The sequence below is a fragment of the Callospermophilus lateralis genome, chromosome 10 (genome assembly GCF_048772815.1).
Source record: "Callospermophilus lateralis isolate mCalLat2 chromosome 10, mCalLat2.hap1, whole genome shotgun sequence".
NCBI lineage: Eukaryota > Metazoa > Chordata > Mammalia > Rodentia > Sciuridae > Callospermophilus > Callospermophilus lateralis.
In genome coordinates this window covers 42,406,399-42,423,149 of record NC_135314.1, presented here as the reverse complement: position 1 = coordinate 42,423,149, position 16,751 = coordinate 42,406,399, and the positions used below count along the sequence as shown (strand labels likewise).

The window sequence follows — 16,751 nt, the reverse complement described above, 5'->3', positions numbered from 1 at the left end:
AAACTTTCTGGAGGGGCGGGGATGGGATGTAGGAGTCAAATCAGGTCACAAAACCATTGTGCTTGGATTGTAAGCTATCGACCATAAAATACTGTGGACTTTGTTTAGTTAAAGGATCATTAAAAATCATGCCCCAAATTGTGCAAGATTTGTTGTTGTTGTTTTAAACTCAGTATCTGTAGATTCAGATTCACATGGGACACCTCTTCTTTCTCTTCCTAACCTTCTCTTGGCAACAGTTTTGTTGGAGCTGAGATCTGTAGAATCACTGTACAAAAATTATGAGGAAGAACTCCATGTGCTATGAATACTTTTCATCCTAGTGTCTCTACCACCCCTCCTCCCTCATCCCTGTGCTATAGCCTCTCTTACCTGTCAAAATAAGTTTAAGTATTAGATTTGGAATGAATTCTGTGTACATGTTGTGCTGTCTTCCTGCCTTACATCTGAGGCATTGGGAAGGTTAACTGACTAACCGAGCGCTGTCTAACAACTTCTATGATAGTTGGGATTGAAACCTTGATCTGTGGTTTCCAGGTTGGCATGGATCCCACTCTGCTTCTCTGCTGGGTGGAAATAATAATGGTCTTTGGTGATAATAAAATGTTTTATCAGAAGGTGCAGAAGGGAAAATGTTTCTATTTAATTCTTTGGTAGCTTTTGAACTTTGTGAAAAGAATATGTAATATTTGTTTGAAAGATCCTAGTTGAGTGGCAGATATAAGTGTTCAGCTTTGCTATCACTCGAAGGGGTAGGGAAAATTAGTTTAAAAATCCAGGGAATATTTACAATTATTATTTTTTTCTTAAATCATTCCCCCTGCAAAATCAAGGTCTTTTGCTTTGTTTATGAACATTAGTAAATAAAAATGTTTCATTTCCACAAGTATCCAGAATTGAATATTTCAAATTTATATTTCACAGCAAGGAACAAAGTACTCTCTCATGTAATAAGTATAATAATCAAAGTGTTCTTAAATGAAAGAGAAATATAATCCATCAGTTTGACAGAATATACCCTATCATGTATATTCACTCATGCATTTACAAGAAACCCCGTGTTTAACTCCAATCCACAGGTCACAGTATAACTTTGGTAGCCTCTTTTTTTTTTTTTTTTTTTGGTGCTAGGTACTGGGCCTTGGTAAGTTGCCGAGGCTGGCTTTGAACTTGCGATGGAGCCAGGGGGCATACACCACCATGTCTGGCTACTTCAGTAGTTTTCTTTTCCTGGTTCAGTACTGGCTTCAGCCTCCTTACTCATTACCTGATTGTCACTCATTAGGTAAAGTCAGATATATTCACACTGCTAGGAAAACCAGGAAATGCTTTCCCTGACAAGTCAGGTCCAAAGCTGGGAATGAAAGGAGCCTGGGGAGTTTGGAGGTAGTATTGTGCCTCTGTCAAAATAACCCCGATAGGGCTGGGATTGTGGCTCAGAGGCAGAGTGCTTGCCTCGCAAGGATTAAGAGGCACCAGGTTTGATCCTCAGCACCATGTAAAAATAAATAAATAAATTAAATAAAGGTATGTGTCCATCTACAACTAAAATAAATAAATAAAAAATCAAATAACCCTAATAGCCACATTTGTAGGACACAGCACAGTCTGTAGAGTACTTCCACATAATTCCTAGAGGTTTGATGAAAATGAGATGAGAGGGCAGGAGCTTATTACAATGCCAAGGAGACGGGGACCCTGTGAACAGCGCAGGGAGAGAGCACCTGCTGCCCTCCCTCAGTCATGCTGCCAAGGACCTGGCTCCGGGCAGGGAAAGGAGCAGGGTCCTGAAAGTAGCGGGGTAGTCCTGGTCTGCATCCAGGCAAGGAAAAAGAGGTAGGAAAAGAAACTCAAAGCTGCAGTAGCAGGGACCTCCCATGGCTTCCCAGGTAGCCAGGTAAGTTGTTCACTATTATTCAAGTCCGGTTTGGACTCCGGTGCTCCAGTGTGCAACTTCTGTTGGTGATTCCTGCTGACGCCTGCCTAGCTAATGTTGATGGCTTGAAAGGAAGTGATGAAAACTCAGGAACCAACTGAGACAGATGCTATGTTTACTGTCTTTGTAAGACAAGGAACTCAGCAGACAGATAGTGTGAATCAGCAGCTGGAAGGAATTCTGTGTCTAAGTGCCAGAGCTGTTAACCCTGTCATGTATATTCATTCATGCATCAGATTTACTCAGCAACTGCTGTGTACACATCATCAGCCCAGAAACCATGAATATGCAGGGATGGGAATTGGATGTGCATTGTTCAGGAAGGATATAGGATTTAGGAATCTTGCATTTTTATCAGCGTCACTGTAAGAATTTCTCTGTGTACAAGTGTAATCTCCCAAAATTGATTTTAAGTCAAATTCATATGTTAAAAGTTATCTCCCCACTAATTTTCTTCATCTCATTTCAAAGGGATCTTAAGATACATTCTCAATGAGATGATAAACCCTTTTTAAAACAAAAATAATTGTATGCCCTCTCTCCTTAATTCATCTTTTTTTATTAATGCCTGATAATTATACAGAGAGTGGGTTTTATTGTCACACATCCATTACACATATGACATGATTTGATCAATTTTACTCTCATACTTCACTTTCCCCTTATTCATGTTTTTAAGGCTTTAAAACATGGATTTGGGGCTGGGAATATAGCTTAGTGACAGAGCACTTACCTGTGTGAGGCCCTGAGTTTGATCTGTAGCACTTCAAAAAAAATGAGTTTTATTGTATTCAAATCGTGTAACATTAGTTCTAAGACCTAATGATTTTCTTTTCGTTAGCACCTTATGTATTAGTTTTTCACTGCTATGATGAAATATCTGAGGCTAACTAGTTATAACTAACTTTATAATAAGAAAAGATTAGTTTTGGAAGTTCAAGGGCACGTGGCACCAGCATCAGTTCAGTTATGGTGAGGGCTATGTCACGTCACCCAGGATAGCCGTGCATGACCAAGAAAATGATTACATTTTGAACAGGAGCAAACGTGGAGCCAAGCTTACTCCTTTTCTAATAATAATCTCATGAGACCTGCCGAAGGGGTCACACGAGAAATACCCGAGACCCCTAGTGACCTAAAGGCCTCCCACTAGGCCCCATCTCCCCAAGGTTTGGTGACCTCCCAGCAGTGCCACCCAGACCAAACCTGTCATCACAGACGACCTGGTAAACACATAAACCTAGCATCTTAGGAGACACTAGAGGTGTTCATTGATATGTTTTTCTTTATATCCTGTGAAATGCTTTTTTTTTTTTTTTAATTTGGTTTTGTGTGAGAAATTATTTTTCTAGCTCCTCTCAAATTTTGACAAATAACTTCCTGTGGTATTTTTAAAAATTTCTTCCCTTTCTCTCTTCTGGAGCAAGTAAACAGAAGCTTCCTAGGTTTTCTTTCTCTTTTTTTCTTCAGTGTCCCTTTGTGTAGCAGAGGAAACACAGGGACCTAAGTGCCAAACGTTGGATCCTGAGTGAAGGAAAGCTTCCCTGACAAGCCCCTGGGGCAGGGATGATGTCCCACTGCTCTCACACACAGCCCCTCCCTGGGCTTTAACTCCCACAGCCACTCCATCATGCTCTTTACTAGCCGCTATTGTGTGATTGGACTACTGTGCAGAAAGAGCTGTTTAAAGATATTTTTAAACATCTAAAAATATGAGCTAGAAAAAGGCAGGGAATTGGATTACACAGCCAACTACAAAACACATCATATGGCTTATTAAAATTAAGTAGCAAGTTTTGAGGATCGCAGGGGTCAGTATTGTCCTGGTTTGTATTCCCTAAAACATTCAGCTACTTGAGGGCTTTTTTGCTTTGGTCACTTTTGATCACCATTGAATAGCCTAATACTGATGGCCTATAATTGGTGTTTAGTGAGCATTTGTTAAATGAATTTGGAATAGCTTATGTTTACTCTTAGAAATTATCCTAGACTTAGAAATCAAATAAAATGTCTATTAACTTCCAGTAAAAAAATTGGGGTTATGGATGGTTTGATGTTCGTGCCTCTGACCCTAAGCATAGGTGACATGATCATTTCTTGGTGATATGGGGATACTATTGGATTTACCTGGCAAAAGGAAGGAGCTCCTTTGTGAGGGAGGAGCCCATGGTTTGGCTGATCTGCTCTGCCTTTCCTTGCTTTCCTGGGGTTTAGGGCTGTATTAGAGATGAATTTAACTCCCCTTAATCATCATAATGACTATAAGGAAGAAGATCAAAGTCTTTTATAATTGGCAGAAATAATTTATACTTTTCAGAGGTAAAATAGTGTTGGCTATCACTCGTAAAGTAGAGTAAAATAAATTGATGTGTTTGAAGACCAGTCAGTGTCATCAGAGAGCACAAGTTCCTCTCCTGTTGGGAAGGCAGAGAGTGGGAGGGAGTGGGCCAGGAAAGCAGGGACAGCTGTTGGCAGCAGATGCTCCTGGATCGAGGGTTGCTGAGTATTGTGTGTTCTAGCTCCTGCTTGGGCTGAAGGGGAATTAAAATGAAAAAGACACAGGTAGTAGAGAGGGAAGGAAAGGGGAAGATTCAGGAGCTGTTCGGAGAACTACAGAGAAAAAAGTTCTTTGCAAACCAATGGATGAGACGCTGAAAGGTTGGCCCAGTTGTTAGTGATTGACCATGTTTGTTCACCCTGTCACACAGGACATTTATGTATTTCTAATATGACTTGGGTTGTATTGTGTTTATATATGCTATTTTGTTTTTTTCCCCCTAAGCTTAATTACAGATAATGTGTAGAGGGGCTGTATAAAGGTATTTGATCCCTTCTCTAGAAGTACATTTTGGGTTAGGTTAACTGGAAACGTCACAGAGTAAAAGCATTAAAGGAAATAGTTTCATTTCTTACTCTTGTTTAGATCTTGAAAAAGTGGAAGCAGTCATTCAGATTTGTGGCTCACAAAGACCCAACCTTGCATCTCGAAAGCTCACCTTCCTGAATCCAAATGCATGTTTGTACTTAGGTACACACAAATGTCCTAGCCCTTCTGAGACCCTGTCTGGCTCTCTGTACCCTTCCCTGTACAGTAATACATATTTTGCGTAGGGTTCTTAAACTTATTCTTGCCCAGTGAGGCTTGGTCTCAGCCAGGGATGTGGAGGGCAGTGATAAACAGAATTGTGAGGTGGACGATTTCTCAAACTCACTACCTTTGGTGAAGCTTTCAAAATAACGCTTCCTGGAGGAGATATTTTTGGTCAGAGTCTGCATTTGAGGTTGAAGCTGAAAGGAATAACTGGACATCCATTCCTAAGATGCATTTTCCTAAGACTTGTCCAAGGGGACCCCATATTGTCCAAAATTCATTGACAGTGAAATACATACTTCAAATATTGATTTTTATTGGTGAATTGATAATTCCAGAGCGACCTGTTTAGAGCATCGATTGAAATATATAAAACACAAGTAAAGAACATCACACCCCAGCTGCTAGAGTGAGATAAGGGACTCATCAACTTCTCTGTTTATTTATCTGAGAAGTGAGGATGGCAATGTGTCCATCCTAAGGGGTGGTAAGGCTTCAGAGAGAAGCGGAGCATTCATGAATGCAGGTGTTGGTGGTTTGGGGAAACCTTCCTGCTAAAAGCACTGTGAAGAATGTTTGGGATGTACTTTTGAAACCTTTTTAGACTTCATCCAATAGAGTAACTTCAGGAATGGGGAACAGACAGTGTTCAGTGAGGACTGTGGAGAAGTTCTGGTAAAACTGTTTCTTTATATTGTCACAAAATGAGTTGAGGAGAAGGTAGTGTGTGCGAGAGATGATGTTATCTGTGGGGAATTATACACAGACCTACATAAGAGTGTCACAATTTTCCTGTGTCAGGGATTTTCCCCTTCAGTTTCCTAAAGAGGTTTTTAACAAAGAAAAATATTTGTCTTTCCTTGAATAATTATTTAGACTTTTAGTCTTGTTTCGGTTCAAATAGTTGTACTGTTTATCACTATTCCAGTAAAAGAAGCCTGTTCACTAGAAAAATTTTAAAAGTCAGATATTAGCTTTCTTTTTAAAGAGGTAAAATATTGAATCTCTGAGAAACCTGGTGATATTTTTCACTAGGACAGTGTATGATGATTCCAGTCTGTAAACAAGCATACTTGGTTCCTTTTGATGGGAAATGGTTTTCACACCCCTTACCAAAAGATTTTAGAATCCTAGAGTTGGAATGAAGCTTGCCCGTTACTTAATGCAGATTGCACTCATCCTACCCAACTCACTAGGAAAATCCAGTCTCTTCACTGTTCTGCCCAGGAGTAACCATCTGACCTGTCTTCTTAGACATCTAATCATTTTCTAACCATCCCATTGACTTTTCTTCTTTCCCTTTCTATTTCTTCCAGCAGCAAACAATTAAGATTCTCTGAAGTTAATAAATAGCATTTATAATTAAATGGGGAAAAAAGGATTTCCAAAGTTTCCTTCAGAATGCAAACATGGCATTGTTAGTGACCTCTTCAAGAGTCAAGATCTATTTATGAGCTGGTGGGCTCTTTTGGAGAGAATGAGAAAGTAAACAAATTACGAGGTTCTGGACTATTGCTTATTGCTATGATCTGGAAGTTCGTTCCCCCCACCCTGCCCAATTCAGGGGCATTCAGAGGTAGCCCCTGTCTCTCTCCCTGCCTCCCTCTCTCTCACACTCTTCCCTCCACCATGGGATGCTTCACCATGAAGGCCCTCACCAGATGCTGGGACCTTGATCTTGGCCTTCCCAGCCTCTAACACTATATGAGAATAAGGGTTTTTGTTTGTTTGTTTGTTTGTTTGTTTTCTATAAGCCACCCAGTCTATGGAATTTTATTATAGTAGACCAAGAAGCTTATCATAATTACTGATTTCTGTTCCATTAAACAAGTGGACTTTTGTGAATTCTGGCCCTGATTCTCCAGAAGTTTGAGTTGTTAGGGCTGCTGGGGGTTAATGGTTTTATGGACATGAGTTTACAGAGAAAGGGAAGTTATGGGATTTGTAAGTACAGTTTTCCCGGCTCAAACTGTTTGCAAGGGGTCACCATAATATTGGACTTAATTATTTTATGATTTGGCCCAGGACACTGCTGCTATTCGCATTGTGTGCCTGTGTGTGTGTGTGTGTGTGTGTGTGTGTGTGTGTGTGTAGGGAGAACTTTAATAGACCATCAGGTAGAGGATTGGACTTGGCTATCACCAGCCATTTATTTGCTTCTCTGAGTAGCCCTCAGTCCTAGTTCCCTTTAGCACAGTAGGCCCCTTATACAAAATGTCCAAAAGTCTTAAGGGGAGCTTTTAACAGTAATTAGGACTGGGAAACAGTTAAAATGCTCCGCACATCATGAGTGCATGGTACGCAGTACAATTTGACCATAGCAGATTATGGCTGGGGCTGGGAGACTCTGGTAACCCCTTCTCTGTCACTGTCCTTGGACTCAGTCGGCACACCTGCCTCTCTGTACAGAGCACACTCTCTGAGGTGTTCAGATTTCCCTCCAAGATGAGGACTTTGTGGCATTTGATGGAGCTCAGAGCTGCTATGGAAACAGATGGGGCCTAGCTGGGATGAATCCCTAACTGAACCCCAGAGGACTCTCACAGGGCCCTCCTTGCTTCCTCTGTGACCTCTCTTGCCCACAGTTTCCCTGAGGATCCCATGAGCCAGGTCCCCCAATTCATGTTCAGTTTGTTCTCTGCTCAAGCACCCAGTGTGGTCAAGGCTTGACTGATAACACCTACACTTAATAATACACCTGAAGATCAGAGGTCACCCTCACAAGCAGGCTCTTTACTTTCTTTTCCTCCTTGAGAATACAAATGAAAGGGTTCTTTTATTTCACAGAGATTCCTCAATTATTGTGATTTTTATCTCCCCAGCTGATTGTCCATTTATTTTAGCAACAAATCTTACCGTGACAAAATAAGTTCTGGCAGGCCCTTGAAATTCATAATAGACATTTAGTTTATTTGAAATTCACTCAGTTGGAACCTTCTATTACCTCCTGACACCTACAGTGCAGAGATAGTAACACATTCAGAGAGAACACACGGAGGCACTTATATGTTGAAAAGCCTTGTAAACCATCAGCTGAATTTGTTAAATGAATTGGGATTAACTATATTCTGTTTTGTAGTTCTTTACAGTTGACAGTCTACACTTGGTTAATCGCCAACTAACCAGAACATAGAATCAAAGTAGCCAGCTCCCCAGTGAAGCCAGGGGATTATCAGGCTGCATTTCCCTTTTCCTGGTGCATGGAGGCTGGGCTTCTTGCCTTTGCCTACCCCACTTAATTCCTTGAATATGAGAGCAGGAAGTTTTGAGTTCCTGAATTCCAAAGTCAAGGGAAAGAGCCTACATATTTTTCATATTAAAGAGCACCCTTGGGCTGGGGTTGTAGCTCAGTGGCAGAGCAATTGCCTAGCACGTGTGAGGCACCAGGGTTCCATCCTTAGCACCACATAAAAATAAATAAATTATAAAAAGGTACTATGTTCATCTACAACTAATATATATATTTTTTTTATAATTTATTATATATATATATATATTTTTTTTTTAAAGCGCACCCTTTACCAGGCACAGTGACGTATGCCTGTAATCGTATCAGCTTGAGAGGCCGAGGCAGAATAGCAAGTTCAAAGCCAGCTTCAGCAACTTATCAAGACACTAAGCAACTTAGTGAGACTGAGACTGTGTCTCTAAATAAAATATTAAAAAGAGCTGGGGATGTGGCTCCGTGGTAAAGTACCTCTGGGTTCAATTCCTGGTACCAAAAAAAAAAAAAAGGCACCCCTTTTCATTTGGGTACTGTGATGCATATCTGTAATTGCAGCTACTCAGAAGGATAAGGGAGGAGGTTTGTGAGTTCAAGACCAGGCTTTGCAATTAACAAAACCCTGTCTCAAAATAAAAAGGGCTGGGATGTGTATGGCTCAGTGGTAGCACACCACTGAGTTTGATTCCTAGTACTACGGGGTGGGGGTGGGGGAGCAGCCATACCTCTGCTGCCCTCTTAACTCTTGGTTTAAGGTGCACTGCAGGTATGAAAGCCCAGCCCTGGTACCTGAAATACTACAGGTATACCAGGTTAGCGTGACAGGAGTTTTTAAAGAGAGATGGGGAAGGAGACAGCCACAGGGTCAGGAAGGGGAATTTGGATTCAGGGATGGGGAACCATTCAAAGAAGGCAGAACCAGTGTGCCTGTGTTTTAGAAAGTCACTGGCAGCCAGATGAGGAATGGAGGAGAGAAGAGGGAGGCAGGCCCAAGACAGAAACAGAGACCAGCTAAGACCCTGCTGTCCTAATTCTGTGCCAGTGAACATGAGAAATTCCGTTTACATATGTTTAGAGAAGCTTGATTTATTTTTTTAAATATTTTTTTAGTTGTCAATGGACTTTTTAAAAAAATTTTTTTCTTAGTTGTTGATAGATATTTATTTTATTTATTTATACATGGTTCTGAGAATCAAACCCAGTGCCTCACACATGCCAGGCAAGTGTGCTACCGCTGAGCCACAGTCTCAGCCCTATTTATTTATTTATATGCAGTGCTGAGAATTGAACCCAATGCCTCACACATGCTAGGCAAGTGTTGCACCACTGAGCCACAACCCCAGCCCCTTGATTTCTTTTTTAAGACAAAGGAATTGTGGAAAAAAAAATTTTTTTTTTTTGTAAGGGACAAAGATTTGTTTTCTTGTACTTTTCTAAGTCATTGTATGAATTTGCCTTTTTAAAAGAAGACACACTTTAATGGATTTCAAAAGGAAAAAGATTCGCATTTCTTATTTAAGACCAAGCCAAATACTGGCTTACTTGTCCAAAGAGGAAAAAGAGCTTGCTCTTCTGTCCTGAACAGGCTAAACCTTAACATAAACCAAGTATGTTTGTGTCTTCCCACATAACAATAAATTCACAAGCTACACTACCTTCATCAGTTGCTGTTCACCAAGTGCTAGTGGGTCAATTGGTAGTCAGGCTAACAATTACAAATTCGATTATTGCATTCCAATCTTAATTTCTAATATCTGTAATAAGTCACACATCATATTTCATACAATGATATATGTTTTACAGAAAGATTAAGGACTAAGGTGGCCACAGTGTTGTTACAGGATGCTGTGCCAAGAACAAAGGCAGAGAGCAGATTTGAGTGCAAACAACAACTGTAGGGGCTCAGCTAAGGGTCCCCCCCCCCTTTTGGTGGTGCTGGGGATTAGAACCCAGGACCTTGTGCATGCAAAGCAAGCACTCTATCAACTGAGCTATATCCCCACCCCTCAGATAAGGGGTTTAATGAACCAGTTCTGCAGGTTCCTGATGGAGGGATGGAGTTCCCACATTTGGGTTCCAGCATTTGGGTGCTGGCTTAGAGTGGGCCATGTATTATTCTTACAGGCAGAAGAAACTACACTACACTGAAGCCCAGAAACAGAATGGAAGGTTGTTACCTGGGCAAGGTTGTAATGAGAATCCAGGTGACAGGGTCAGGGTCCTGCTGTGTCCAATCTGGGTGGTGTGGGGGGAATTTCCTTTAATGGGTCTTAGATGAGGGGGTCATGTCACGTGGAGTTGATAAGCTCCTCTGTCTGGGTGTTTTTGATGTGATTTGGGTTGCCCATGTATCCAGGTGCTCCTGATTTAGTTTGATCTGTTGGCACAAATAAGTTATTTATCAACTTGTGCCTTAGGGTTATGCTGGGCAGATGGTTGTGTATTTGTACAAACAAGGCATAGAGTCATTCTACCTTGTCATTGGTACTCAAAATGGAGTAATCCACAGCAGATTACTTGTTTGTCTACATGATGTGGTAGGAGCCAGCAGATCAGAGACCCTGACCTGAATGACTGTCCCTCAGAAGAGTCACAGGTGACCAGATGGAGCCCCAGCTTATTGTTTATGCTGTGGTGATCTCCACTCCTCCTTTTTTTAGTTCTCAGTTTTCTTTTTTTCTTTCTTTCTTTTCTTTTCTTTCTCTGAGATTAGAGGTACAACAGACAACTTTTTAAAGATGATTGCTGCGAATGTCCTGCTTAACACTAGAACTTAATCAGTCTGGGTACTGAACTGATGGCCTAATGTGCAGTCTTTATGGGAAGCATCCCAGGGAAACAGTTGTTTCAATCTGGTTCAGTGAGGATGCAGGAGTATCTGCCCTGAGCAATTTCCCTACTTTTACACTTTGAACAAAGGTGTTGCCAAATAAACGAATACTCATGAAGTAAGATTGCAAGAATGTCTAATCTAATTATGGAAAAAGGAGGTATGTGTTTGCTGCTGCCATCTCCTCTTCTCCTTCTTCCTCCTTTGACTTAGCAGGTAAACTTAACATCAAAAACCAAGTAACTCAATTAATAAATGGGCAAAGGAACTGAACAGGTACTTCATAGAAGAAGAAACATAATCAGTATACTTTTAAAATATATATTTAAAGCCACTTTAGAAGTTTTAACAGTTTGCTTTTTAAAGCAAGGAAGATAAAACCAAATATATTCCTATTTTTTTAAAATGAGAATTAAAAATACCTTTTTACCAATCAGATCTTCTTGTAGCTATTTTTTTTTCAGGGCATTTACATATGTACCTATTTAATAGTATAGTTTTGGTTTGTGCTTTAAAAAAAAAAGCAGGATCAACTTAATCTGTAATAAACTCTCTTATAACAGCATGTCTTATCTCTGTCTACTTCATTCTTAACAGCTGTATGATGTTCCTTATTATAGCCATTTAATTATATATTGATTTGCAGTTAATAGACATTTAGCTTCCGATCTTCATTACAAATAATGCTACAGTAGCTCTCTTTGTTCAAATTTCGTGGTGCTCATGTATGTGTTTCTTATTATGGAATTTCTACCAATAAATTTTGATTAAATTGAAGTCAGTGTTTATATTTGGGAATAACAAAATATATTTTTCTTTGGAAGTACTCTGTTTCCTTAAATCCTGATGCCTTTTCTACAAATAGACTTGGTGCAATCTTTCATGGAGAAATTCCATGTAGCCACTGTATGGGATGCTGTTGGCAGTTTTATATGAACCATTGCCATAAAAAGGCAGAAAAAGATCCAAATGTCCATGGATGGGTGGTGGGCGAAATATTTGCAAGGACATCTCTGTCATATAAAAATAGCCCGAGGAAGTTCTCTAACTACTGAGAGATCTCCAGGATGTTACTGTTATCTGGAAAAAGCAAGATGCAGAGTGTGTGTAGAATATGCAGGTGTTTCTGTAAGAAGAAGATGAAGTAAGTTTGTACTTACACAAAGAAATTGAAGGTAACACAAAGGTGTAGTAAAAGCATTTCTGGATGGGATGAAGGAAGACTTTTCACAGCCTACGTTTTTACAATGTCTTAATTTTTGAACCATAATTATATTGCCAATTCAGAAATAATTGACTTCTGAAAATGAATTTTACTTCTTAAGGAGCCAATTAAATCTGACCTTTTTTTTTTTTTTTGCTTTTGTTCAATTTTGTCTTTTTTTTTATTTGTTCTTTTTAGTTACACATGTCTAGAATTTATTTTGACATATTATACATACATGGAATGTTACTTTTCATTCTTCTAGTTGCACATGATGTAGAATTACATTAGTCCTGTGGTCATATATGCACCAAGGAAAGTTTGATTCATTCTTCTGTCTCTCCTATTATCATTCTCCCCTCCCTTCCCTTCATTGCCCTTTGTCTAATCCAGAGTACTTCTAGTCTTCTCTATTCCCCCAGCCCCATTGTGAGTTAGCATCCACATATCAGAGAGAACATTTGGCTTTTGTTTTTTTAGATTGGCTTGTTTCGCTTAGTATGATAGTCTCCAGTTTCATTCATTTACTGGCAAATGCCATAATTTCATTTCTCTTTATAGCTGAGTAGTATTCCACTGTGTATATATACACCACATTTTCTTTATCTATTCATCTGTTGAAGGGCACCTAGGTTGTTTCCATAGTTTAGCTATTGTGAATTGAGCTGCTATAAACATTGATGTGGCCATGTCACTACAGTATGTTGATATTAAGTCCTTTAGGTATAAACCAAGGAGTGGGGTAACTGGGTCAAATGATGGTTCCATTCCAAGTTTTCTTAGGAATCTCCACACTGTTTTCCAGAGTAATTGCACCAATTTGCAGTCCCACCAGCAGTGTATGAGTGTACCTTTTCCCCCACATCCTCGCCAACATTTATTGTTACTTATATGCTTGATAATTGCCATTCTGACTGGAGTGAGATGAAATCTCAATGTAGTTTTAATTTGCATTTCTCTAATTGCTAGTGATATTGAACACTTTTTCATATATTTATTAACTGATCATATTTCTTCTGTGCAGTGCCTGTTCAGTTTCTTTGCCCATTTATTAATTGGATTGTTTGTTTTTTGAGTTCTTTATATATCTCGGAGATTAATGCCTATCTGAGGTACAGGTGGCAAAGATTTTCTCCCATTCTGTAGGCTCTCTCTTCATATTCTTGTTTCCTTTGCTGTAAAGAAACTTTTTAATTTGATTCCATCCCATTTATTGTAAATCTGACTTTTTTAAAGCCCGTGATATGTGGAACTTTATGTAGCATGTTCAAACCTACGTAGTATTTGGGAGAGGTCAGTTACAGGACCATGAATTTTGAAGGAAATTCTAGAAACAGAATCTATATGGCAATTTAAATTCTAACTACTTTGGTAGGAAGTTGGAAGGGCAGATCTGTATTTAAATTGTTGTTTCTTTAGTTTGTTAGGATTTCTCAGATTTTTTTTTCCCCCTAAGTAATTGAAAACTTTAAAACATGATGCTCATGATTCACAGTAGGAATCTTTTGTGGCTGCCTTGGTAAATACAGTGATAAAGTGAACTCAGTTATGGTCTTAAGCCTGTGTTTGTTATTTGCTGAAGTTGGTATCCTACAGAAAGTGTTATAGACTGTGATTTTATCTTTACAGGAGCAGGAAAATTCAGATTCGAAACATCCCTCCTCACCTGCAATGGGAGGTAGGTCAATTTTTCTTGTCAATAAATTACCAAGACACTTTCTCCCTTTTTTAGTTTCCTTTCACATTTAGGAATTAGAGGTCCTGAGACTTCTCTGCAGAGTCTGGGGTCCTGCCTCTTCCTCTCTCAGTGCCCTGGTATGGCCATGGGTCTCCGGGTACATTTGGCCTTACCATATGGCATGTACTTTGATCTCTCATGCTGTCTTCCGAAGAGCCAGGCCACCAAGCACCAGCAACCAAGCTGTGAAACAAAACGCTTACCTGATTTGTGGTTTTTACCTCAAGATTTGGTAAAAGATTTTATCTTTCCAAATTATGATTGGAAAAAAAAATTCAATGGAAAACCAACAAAAATAGAAAGCTCTTTGTTAGTTTGAGCAGGTTTTTTGTTTGTTTTGAATTAGTTACTATGAGTAACAGTTAAGATATATTTTCAGAGCTATAAAACTTCTTCAGAGATTGCTATCTTAAATTTAAATAAGATAAACTATTGGGAGTGGCTTTATTGCATTATTTAAAAACTGTCCCATGTTGTATTCCTCAACCCAAAGGAAATCAAAATAGCCTTAAAGGAAACAGAATTTTTTTCTAATGTTTTCATTACTTTAAAATAATGCTTTTTATTATGGAAAGTTTTAAACATACACATCCTGCTGCCTTAAAAAATAAGGAGATCCCTGGAGGAAAACTGAAGGAAGAATTGTTAAATCTTACAGGAGGGAGAAGTGAGCCATGTACTTTATTCTGCTTCTCTTGAAAGAGCAGTGAGTGAATCCAGCCATCATAATGAGTGATTGTCACCAGCTACCAAGGCTCTGAAATTCTGTGGTGTCACTTGAGTGAACAGATTACTTGGGAGACAATAAGCAAATCAAAGTCCCATAGTATTTGTTCAGTTCTAACTGTATTTCTGGAAGGCCTGAAAGCAATTTAATTAAATATTTATGTATCCATTCTTGTTTTGCTTTGATTTGCTTGCTGGGGGATATCACCATATATATATATATATATATATATATATATATATATATATATATATATACGCATATATATATGCATATATATATGCATATATATACACACACATATAATTTTTTTTTTTTTTGGTGATTATTTCTTCCCATTCTGACACTGCAGCTTCCTTTTACAGGTACTGGATGGACTTTTGGCTCAGTATGGGACGGTGGAGAATGTGGAACAAGGTAATAAGTGAGGAAATTAGCCTGAGTTTTGGAGAGGGATAATACCTCTTATTTCTTATAGGCAACTCCAGAGAACAATAGTAAATTCATATTTGAAACACGCTTCCTAAGGTGTATGTTAAATAACTGTGTGTGTGTGAGAGAGATATCTGTATCTTTGTATATGTCTATATAGTTTTGTTTTTCAACTAAATATGACTCTTAGCCTGTTTTCCTTATGCTGTGCAGTGTGCTCAGGCACCAGACAAACACTGTCAGGACGGAGTAAGCTAAATTCAGTTGAGAGTAAATGGATTTACACTGCTGCTATTTGTTTTCATCAGCTAAAAGGAACACATCCCTAATGTCCTGCACTGAATTATTTTCCAAAGAGTAGGACTCCTGTCCCAAGAATCTCCAGCAGAGCTTATGAAAATGCAGACTCCTAGCTTTCTACTCTAAGGTTTCACTAATAAGATTCTTTGGAGAAAGAGCTCAGAAATCAAGTACCCTGAGTGATTTTTGTGTACACTCAAGTCTTAATAACTACTGTCTTAAAAACAGTGCTGCAAAGGCCCAGAGAATACTTACTTTACTTCTGCCATCCTCATTTTTATCTTCTAAAGCATGAAATTCTATGATTAAAAAAAAAATTAAAAAGTGAGGGAGTAGCTGCTGAAGCTGATGTCTTATGTAACTCATTAGGGCTCCCAGAAAAAAATGTTTTATAGCAGCACAGGTCACAATAGATAAATTATGGAGTCAACCCTGATGCCTATCAGTAGATGAATGTATTAACATAATTTCTTAGGTAAAAACATAAGAAATTGTGGTATATATACACAATAGAGTTTTACTTTGCCATAAAGAAAACTGAAGTTATGGCATTTGCTGGTAAATGGATAGAAATAGAGAACATCAAGCTAGGTGATATAAGCCAGTCTCAGAAAATCAAAGGTCGAATGTTTTCTTTCATATATGGAAGCTAGAACAAAATAAAGGAAAGAAGGAGGGGAGGATTAGATATCATAAAGACATAGGGAAGATCAGTAGAGTAGAAGGAGGAGATCGAGAGGGAGAGAGGAGGGACAGGAAAGGGGAGAAAATGTGGAATGAATTTTAAAAACTCATTCTATGGCATATATAAATATACCGCAGGGAATTTCACCTTTGTGAGTAAAAAGAACCAATAAAAAAATAAATAAATGAGCAAAAGGAAGATCAGTAGAGGAAGGAGAATGGAGGGAGGGAGGAGGGAAGGAAAAAGTGGGGAAACATGGACTGAAATAGTTTTCCATGATTTATGATTTTATCAGGATGCACCCAAATACTGTGTATAATTATAATGCTCTATTTAAAAAAAAAAAAAAAAGAGTCCCAGAAAAGTACATGCCAAAAGTTGGTTCCTGATATGAATGGTAGTAGCATAATGATTTTTTTTCACTTTGCCAAGAGAGCAGAATGTAATTTCAGTAACTTACTGACCACGAGCCTGGAAAAGTCACTCAACCAGACTCAGTTTCCACATGTGTAAAATGGAGAGCATCATTTCTCTCCTGCCTTCATATCACTGATAGTTGTGTCACCTAAAGAGATCCTACAGAAA

General features: G+C 38.9%; 1 protein-coding gene across 2 annotated transcripts in view; it reads left to right on the top strand.

The window, feature by feature from the left end:
- The window catches only part of Igf2bp2 (insulin like growth factor 2 mRNA binding protein 2), a 154,023-nt gene that overhangs the window by 95,280 nt on the left and 41,992 nt on the right, over positions 1–16,751 (top strand). For both annotated transcript variants that reach the window (XM_076867284.2, XM_076867283.2), the window contains exons 3-4: positions 13,914–13,962; positions 15,115–15,166. In XM_076867284.2, the coding sequence (XP_076723399.1) occupies positions 13,914–13,962; positions 15,115–15,166 (101 nt within the window). The remainder of the gene's footprint in view (positions 1–13,913; positions 13,963–15,114; positions 15,167–16,751) is intronic.